Raw genomic sequence first — 8,626 nt, forward strand, 5'->3', positions numbered from 1 at the left:
AGGAGTAGGTGTCGCAAGTTTACTCAAAACAGAAGGTGAATCAAGTGCAGAGCTAGATGGCAGTTCCTTACCTCCCCTCGTAGTTGAGGGATAAATCTTGGTTCTTTCATCTTTCAAGTTCCTCATAGTGATCAACTAATATAAATCCCAAGTGAGTCAAAGAATAGAGCTATGCTCCCCGGCAACGGCGCCAGAAAATAGTTTTGATAACCCACAAGTATAGGGGACCGCAACAGTTTTTGAGGGGAGAGTATTCAACCCAAATTTATTTATTCGACAAAAGGGGAGCCAAAGAATATTCTCAAGTGTTAGCAGTTGAGTTGTCAATTCAACCACACCTGAAAGACTTAATATCTGCAGCAAAGTATTTAGTAGCAAAGTAGTATTGAAGTAACGGTAACGGTGGCAAAAGTAACAGTAGCGGTTTTTGTAGCAATCGTAACAATGGCAACGGAAAAGTAACTAAGCAAAGATCAATATGTGAAAAGCTCGTAGGCAATGGATCAATGATGGATAATTATGTTGGATGCGATTCCTCATGCAACAATTATAACATAGGGTGACACAGAACTAGCTTCAGTTCATCAATGTAATGTAGGCATGTATTCCGAATATAATCATACGTGCTTATGGAAAAGAACTTGCATGACATCTTTTGTCCAACCCTCCCGTGGCAGCGAGGTCCTGTTGGAAACTAAGGGATATTAAGGCCTCCTTTTAATAGAGTACCGGACCAAAGCATTAACACTTAGTGAATACATGAACTCCTCAAACTACGGTCATCACCGGGAGTGGTCCTGATTATTGTCACTTCGGGGTTGCCGGATCATAACACATAGTAGGTGACTATTGACTTGCAAAATAGGATCAAGAACTCACATATATTCATGAAAACATAATAGGTTCAGATCTGAAATCATGGCACTCGAGCCCTAGTGACAAGCATTAAGCATAGCAAAGTCATAGCAACATCAATCTCAGAACATAATGGATACTAGGGATCAAACCCTAACAAAACTAACTCGATTATGGTAAATCTCATCCAACCCATCACCGTCCAGCAAGCCTACGATGGAATTACTCACGCACGGCGGTGAGCATCATAAAATTGGTGATGGAGAATGGTTGATGATGACGACGGCGACGGATTCCCCTCTCCGGAGCCCCGAACGGACTCCAGATCAGCCCTCTTGAGAGAGATTAGGGCTTGGCGGCGGCTCCGTATTGTAAAACGCAATGAATCCTTCTCTCTGGTTTTTTTCTCCCCGAAAGTGAATATATGGAGTCGGGGTTGAGGTCGGTGGATTCCCAGGGGGTACACGAGGCAGGGGGCGCGCCCCAGGGGGGGCGCACCCAGCACCCTCATGGACAGGGTGTGGGCCCCCTGATGCTGATTCTTTCGCTAGTATTTTTTATAAATTCCAAAACGTGTCTCCGTGGATTTTCAGGTCATTCCGAGAAATTTTATTTCTGCACAAAAATAACACCATGGCAATTCTGCTGAAAACAGCGTCGGTCCGGGTTAGTTCCATTCAAATCATGCAAGTTAGAGTCCAAAACAAGGGCAAAAGTGTTTGGAAAAGTATATACGTTGGAGACGTATCAGTGGCATATGAATAAAAAGTGGTGAGTGTGGCGAGAGCGTCGGACTTGCGACGAAGAGGGAATGTCCACACATAATGGTAAAAGTCATCCAATATCACCAAATAGTATAAATAACCAGTGTTGCTCGCAACCGGGGACGTCCAAACATCACTATGCAATAACTGAAACGGAAAAGTGGAAATGTGTGTAGACTCACTAAAGGGGAGACAAACGTACTTGCCAAGAAGGCATGCCTCACAAGAGTGGTCGTCAACCTTATTACATGAGAAAGAAAAACTCTGAAGAATCTGACGCAAAACTGTGGAGTTGGGGTGGCCGAGGCGGACGTGCCAAAGATCGACACTAGCGGCGAGGGCGGCAGGATGGGTGGTGGTGGCGCCGGAAGGATGCACCGGGTAAAGCTTGTTCGGGCTGTCACGTCGGTGGAGTACCATCCGTGTACGGGCGTCCTTCACAGAAAAGCCAATATCATCAAATTCTCACGAGCAAGGCGACGAACAAAGACAAGGTTGGTAACTAAGTTAGGAGAGACCAGAACATTAGACATGTTAATGGGAGTAGAAGTGGAAGGAAATCACATATGACCGACATGTGTAATGGGTAGAGAGGAACCGTTACCAACGGTGATGCGAGTGGGAGTATGAACGGGAGTGGAAGACGTGAGGTCACCGGGATGAGCAGTCATGTGAGCGGTGGCGCCCGAGTCCATGTACCAGTCACCTCCGCCGCCGTAGTTACTCGGTGACGGAGCCGAGTGCAGAGCGGCGAGGAGGGCCGGGTCCCATGGCGGCGGCACCTGGGGAGGCTAAAACCCTCCATAGGCCGGCGCGGGAGCGACGCAGTAGGTGGGCGCGGCACCGTAGCCGCTGTAAGGGGCGGCATTCTGCGCGGCGAAGAGCGCCTGGTGGCTCGCCGGACGAGGCCCAAGGATGCCCGGAGCGGGAGCCCTAGGGACCGGCATCGAGTACGCGTGTACGACGCCCGTCCACGGGTTGGTGCCGTAAGTCCATGGTGGGGTGGCATGCTGCTACCGCTGACGAGGGGCCCCCCATGCGCCAGTTGTTGCTGCTTGCGACCGCCCCCGTGGCGGTTGCCACGGCGCCCACCACCCGGCTGCTGCTGGGGGGCAGCGGGAGGCGCGGGGGGCGGCGGTTGGTGGCGGGGCGCGGGCGGGGCGGCCGTTGGTGGGGCGCCACGCGAGGTGCCAGCGGCGAGGGCATGGTGCTGCACGCGCTTGACCCCCTTCATCCGGCGCTCCTCCAACCGCAAGTACGCCACAAACTTGGGGAAGGAGGGCTTCGGTATTAAGGAGAGGTTGGAGGCGGCGTTGCCGAAGTCCTCGTTGAGGCCGGCGGTGATCGTGCTGAGGAGGAGGTCGTCATCAACCTTGGCGCCGATATCACGGAGCTCATCCGCCAACGTCTTCACGCGGCAGCAGTAGTCATCGATAAACTGATCATCCTGATGACAGTCAAAAAATTCCTGCTGCAGAATAATGCGGCGCTGAAGCTTATTGTTGGTGAAGAGGCCGTTGAGCTTGACCCGCACGGCGCGGGCGTCATCACCATCGCTCACGACCGTGTGAAACAGGTCCTTCGAGATGGTGGTGAAGAACCATCGGATGAGCGTGGCGTCGATTGCGGTCCACTCGGAGTCGCCCACCATAGCGCAGGAGTCGACATTGCCGTCAACGTGATCCACGAGATTGTTCTCGTAGAAGAGCAGCGAGAAGTACGTCCTCCACGCGAAGTATGAGGAGTCGGTGGCATCGAGGACGACGGGGACACGTTCGTGAATGTTGATTCGCGGATGTCAGCAGGGTCCGGCCCGGCGAAGGGGTTGGAGTAGGTGGAGGCGGTGGATGACATGGCGGCGGCGCGGTGGTGAGAGGAAGAGGCGGCGGCTATGGTTTGGGGAGGGAGTGGCGCGGCAGGAGGGTGCGGCGCGGCGGGAGAATCGGCGCAGCAGGGGGAGGCGGCGCGGCAGGGGAGGTGGGGCGCGGCGCGGGGAGGGGAAGTGCGGCGCGAGAGGAAGCGGCGGCGGCGGCTGCAGATGGCGGCGACGGCGGCCCGAGGCGGCGGCGGCTAGGTTAGGCGGAAGCGGGAAAGGATCGACTTGCGATAGGTAGCATGTAGAGAATGATTTGGTGCATCGATATATCATTGATCATGCACTAGGCACATATATATAGGTACAAGGGGTGTAATTGGTATCTTGTCTTTTAAGATACACGCTCGTATATGTATTCGCATAACAATACAACAATGAAGTTCGTAAATAACCAGTAGTTCACCACTGGCAGCAGCAGGTGATCGGAGAGTGACCGTCTCTAATACTCGCCCTCTGCTAACGATACGTGCCCTGCCACTGCCGCTGCCGCTAGTATTTCGCTGTACTTTTACACGACGACTACACATTGACTGACGCAATGCCACTAGACAAGAACTACACTTGGGCGCCGAGGCGCTTGGTGGCGAGCTCACAGCGCGCCGGCGCGAAGCCGACCCGGCCGTTCTGAAGGTCGTACTCCACCCACACGTCCTGCTGGTGGTGGTGCCCGATCACGTACGCCGACATGCCCGCCATGTCCGAGTTCCCGAACGTCAGGCACCACACAGCCTCCTCCCCCTCCTCCCCGCGCCGCTCGCCGGGTACACTGTACAGGAGCTTCTCCCCGGCCACGGCCACCTCCGCGCCGCGGAGTACCAGGCCCACCTCGGGGAGAAGCCGGCTTGCCGCCGACACTCGCTCCTCCGGCCCGCGGAAGCACGCGTCGAACGCGCTCTGGAACACGAAGCCCGGCTCGCCGAGCGGGGCGAGCAGCGACCGCGTCTGGTTCAGGAATTCGCCCTTGAGCGCCGCGTAGGCGTCGGCCAGGAGGAAGGTGAACTGCGTGCCGGAGTCCACCATTGTCTGCCCGGCGCCCGTGTGGTCCGGCGTGAGCACGGACTTGGGGATGGCGAGAAGGGCGCGCCCCACGCGGATGCCCTCCAGCTGCACGGAGTAGGCCACCCTGTCGAAGTACGGCAGCGGCTGGGAGATCTCTATCAGCGGCGTGTAGTTAAGTGGCGGGGCCGAGCCGCCGTCGCCGCCGAGGAGGAGGATGCCGGGTTCTTCGCCGGGGGCGATACAGTAGGCGAAGCGGAGGGTCGCCGTCTGCGTCACGAAGGACAGGCTGCCACGGTTCATGCCGAGGAGGCCGGTCGCCGCCTCCGACGGGTCCGTGGCATTGTTGTTGGTGGCCGTGCTGGAGGAATAGGAGGTGATGCAGCCGAACAGGACGGGCACGGCCTGGGCTCCGAGGACGAAAGTGTCGGCAACCAGGAGGCCGTCGGCCGAGGAGGCGTCTGCGTAGGAGATGGAGACGCGGCAGGCGGTGGACGGCGGCGCGTCACAGAACGGGCGGACGGGCAGGTCACGTCCGCGCCACACGCACGCCGGCGACGAGCAGGCGACCGCGCCGTACGTCAAAGAAGCTGACGAATTGAACGGCGCAGGCGGCGACACGGAGCTCCCGTTGCAGAGCAGCCAGGAGAGCTCGCTGCCCGTGTCGAGCACCATCGTGACGTTCTGCGGCGGCGTGCCGACAGCCACCGACACCGTCAGGCTCACATTGTGGCGGAACCGCAGCCGGTTCGCCGGCGCTCGCGGCGGGGCCGCCACCTGCTGCAGCCTGAGCGGAAGAAGAACCGCTCCCCCAGCCCTACCTTCTCTACCAACGCCGAGGCTCGCCGCCTCCGCTCTCGCAAGAGAGAGGAAGAGGAGAACGATAAACGAGTCCATGTCCATTGGCGGGCAGTTTCTACTTTTCTATCCGCGCTCTGCCTGGGGTTGAAAACTTGAAATGAAATGAAAGTGAGCAACTGTCAACCAACTGCAGGTGCTTTGCATGGACCTGCAACCACTGGTCCAAATCCAATCCACGTCTACACCGTGTCGTCCTCCTAATCTGCTTCCATGGACAGTATTTAACATCTGACCCGTCGTCGTCTCCTCTGCTGTTTTCCATAAGCACCCGGGTAATAATGTGTTTGGTGCAGCAGTAGCGGTGGCAGTAGCAGTACGTGCGCCACAGCTCTCTCTTCTTTACTCCGTGTGGGCTCCGAGAAGGGGACATGGTCCTGAGGGAGCTCATGAATACGTACTACTCCGGCGGTCCGGCCAGGTATCGCGGCGCGGCTCACCAGAGACAACAATATAACAGGCATCTGGTGCTCGCCGTCGTCGACCAAGACTTTCGGCCTTTAGGGGGCGAGTGGCTTTCAGTGCAGCTGCTCAGGGCAAGGCATTGCCACGGCCTCTTGTTGGGCTTGTCGGAAGGGAAATCTCCCTGTCTGCGGTTGAGAAATCCCTGGTGATAACAGCTGGAGGATGACTGGAACACATGGCGAGAACTCATCCTTTTATGCCTAGAGTAGTTGCCAGCACTCTATGCATCCGTGCAAAAAAGAAAGAAAAAGAAACTATGACAGGACCGGTTAAACGCCACACCCACGAGACCCTTTTCCGGGAGGACATTTTGCCCGTTTTTTACCCATGTTTACAGTGCATGATTCCTGCAGAAATCGGTAAATTTCGCATTCCCCCATTTCAAACCAGCTCACAGCGGAGCCTGCAACTTGTGGAGGCCCTTCCAAACGGACTAATGATTCCGGAAGCTACAGTGATCATGGGATGGCGACGGCCATCTTGTTATTTGGCGTCGCATGTGACGTGCTCTGCCACAATAGCACCATATGAGATGACAGGCCATGGACCTGCCAACTCGAAACCTTTTACCTTTGCGAACTCCGGTGATTGAAAGCACATTTTCATACGTGAAAGCGAAGCAAGCACGCGTGCATCTGACAGTGTACCCCATCCGATCCTGTCGCGGCGGTACCAAATGCAATTGAATTTCGTGTTTTGACCCTTATGGCATACAAATTCAGGATCTAACCTTGGTTGGATTTTTTTTTTGAAATTTGACCCTTTTTCTTACCGCCAGTGGCCCTGACGGTAGGGTACTAATCCACGTCAGCGCGCGGAGATGACCGTCCTCCCTCTCCGTCACACCCTACCGTCAGGGACCCTGGCGGTAGGCTGTCTAACCCTACCGTCAGAACCCCTGGCGGTAGGGTGCGAGCAGTTATTTCGCCCGAGACCCCGCGCCCCTGCCCATCTCCCCACCCCTCCCCTTCTCCCCGTCGGCAGTTTCTTCTTGCTCCCCCCTCACCCCTCTCTCCCTCTTTCATCTCCTTCACTCTCCCCCTTAGATCTTCACCGTTTCTTCATCGTTTTTGCGGATCAAGATGGCCCCGAAGAGAGAAACGTAAGCTCCTCCGATCCCTCCAAGTAGTTTTTGCAAACTTGCTTTCGATTTGACACATTATTTGCTTGAAATCCCTCATATTTTTGAACTTGGATTGAATTTTTTTCACCTAGGATTGTTTTAGCTTGATTCTAGTTCTAGTTCTTAGTTCTTTAGTAACTAGTGGTATTGAACATGAAGTCTAATCAATAGTTCATATCTTAGTGTAAAGATGAACCCTAGTTCATGATTTTTTTTTGTTAAATAAATTATGATGTAATGCATGTGGGTGGACTTGTTTTGTTTTATGATGCATGTTGATATGATGATATGAAGATGTTGTTTGGAGAAAATACATTCAAGATTAACTCTATTTTAAAACAAAATTGTTTTAAAAAATGATGATATGATGGATGTTGGAGGATTTTATTTTGATATGATGCATGCTGATATGATTTGATCCATCATGTGTAGTAGATGTTGTTGGAGGAATATGCTTAAGATGAACCCTAGTTCATGTAACCAAGAAAATTTATTTTTTGTTTATGTATGCTTATGCTTGTGATGTTTTTGTTTATCAAATTTTATTAAGGCGGGCACCTCTTGCGGACAACATCGGCCCACGGTACTCCATGCTTGACTACGCATTAGACAAGGGTCATCGTTTCATGGAGAACGGATTGGTAAGTAATATGAAGGAAATATTGATCAAAGTTTTCGGATTGATGAAAATAAGTTCCTAACTTTTGCCGTCCACTTTTTGACAGATGCTCCAGCCACTGCGCATGAGGGGTCACGGGGTTGCCGGGGATATGGACTACGACGAGCGCTACACGCCATACTTCAAGAGAGCCCGACTGTTGGGTTTCGTGTTGCAGTTCAAGCGTCAGCCGCCGACGCTTGTCCACGCAGCTCTGACAGCTTTGATTGACGGGTGGCGACCGGAGACCCATTCTTTCCATCTGCCATGCGGGGAGATGACGGTGACCCTCGAGGATTGGTCGATGATTACTGCCATGCCGATCGAGGGTCATGCACTCACCGGGCGAGTGGAGAGGACCAACTGGCAGCAAAGGGCTACCACCCTCATCGGCGACTGCCCCGTGTTGGGGAACGTAGCAGAAATTCAAAATTTTCTACGCATCACCAAGATCAATCTATGGAGTAATCTAGCAGCGAGGGGAAGGGGAGTGCATCTACATACCCTTGTAGATCGCGATGCGGAAGCGTTGCAAGAACGCGGATGAGGGAGTCGTACTCGTAGCGATTCAGATCGCGGTTGATTCCGATCAGTGCCTCCGCGTTCAACACACGTGCAACCCGGTGACGTCTCCCACGCCTTGATCCAGCAAGGAGAGAGGGAGAGGTTGGGGAAGACTCCATCCAGCAGCAGCACGACGGCGTGGTGGTGATGGAGGAGCGTGGCAATCCCGCAGGGCTTCGCCAAGCACCGCGGGAGACGAGGAGGAAGAGAGGTAGGGCTGCGCCAAGAGAGACAGGAAAACTCATGTGTTGGGCAGCCCTAGACCTCAACTATATATTGGGGGGGGGGGGGGCTGCGCCCCCTCTAGGGTTCCCACCCCAAGGGATGGCGGCCAGCCCTAGATCCCATCTAGGGGGGCGGCCAAGGGGAGGAGAGGGGGGCGCCACTAGGGTGGGCCTTAAGGCCCATCTGGACCTAGGGTTTGCCCCCTCCCACTCTCCCATGCGCCTTGGGCCTTGGTGGGGGGG

The 8,626-nt window shown here is 54.6% G+C and overlaps 1 protein-coding gene across 1 annotated transcript; it reads right to left on the reverse strand.

Moving 5' to 3' along the window:
* Nucleotides 1-3,759: 3,759 nt before the first annotated feature.
* On the reverse strand, nt 3,760-5,500 carry LOC123100037 (aspartic proteinase PCS1-like). The gene has a single exon (XM_044522032.1). The coding sequence runs from the start codon at nt 5,392-5,394 to the stop codon at nt 4,051-4,053; it is 1,344 nt and encodes a 447-aa protein (XP_044377967.1). The 5' UTR covers nt 5,395-5,500; the 3' UTR covers nt 3,760-4,050.
* Nucleotides 5,501-8,626: the final 3,126 nt, after the last annotated feature.

Source organism: Triticum aestivum, chromosome 4D (assembly GCF_018294505.1).
Source record: "Triticum aestivum cultivar Chinese Spring chromosome 4D, IWGSC CS RefSeq v2.1, whole genome shotgun sequence".
NCBI lineage: Eukaryota > Viridiplantae > Streptophyta > Magnoliopsida > Poales > Poaceae > Triticum > Triticum aestivum.

Bases quoted from the DNA above. Each gene is read 5' to 3' on its own strand.
- LOC123100037 (XM_044522032.1), bottom strand. From the start codon at position 5,394: ATGGACATGGACTCGTTTATCGTTCTCCTCTTCCTCTCTCTTGCGAGA.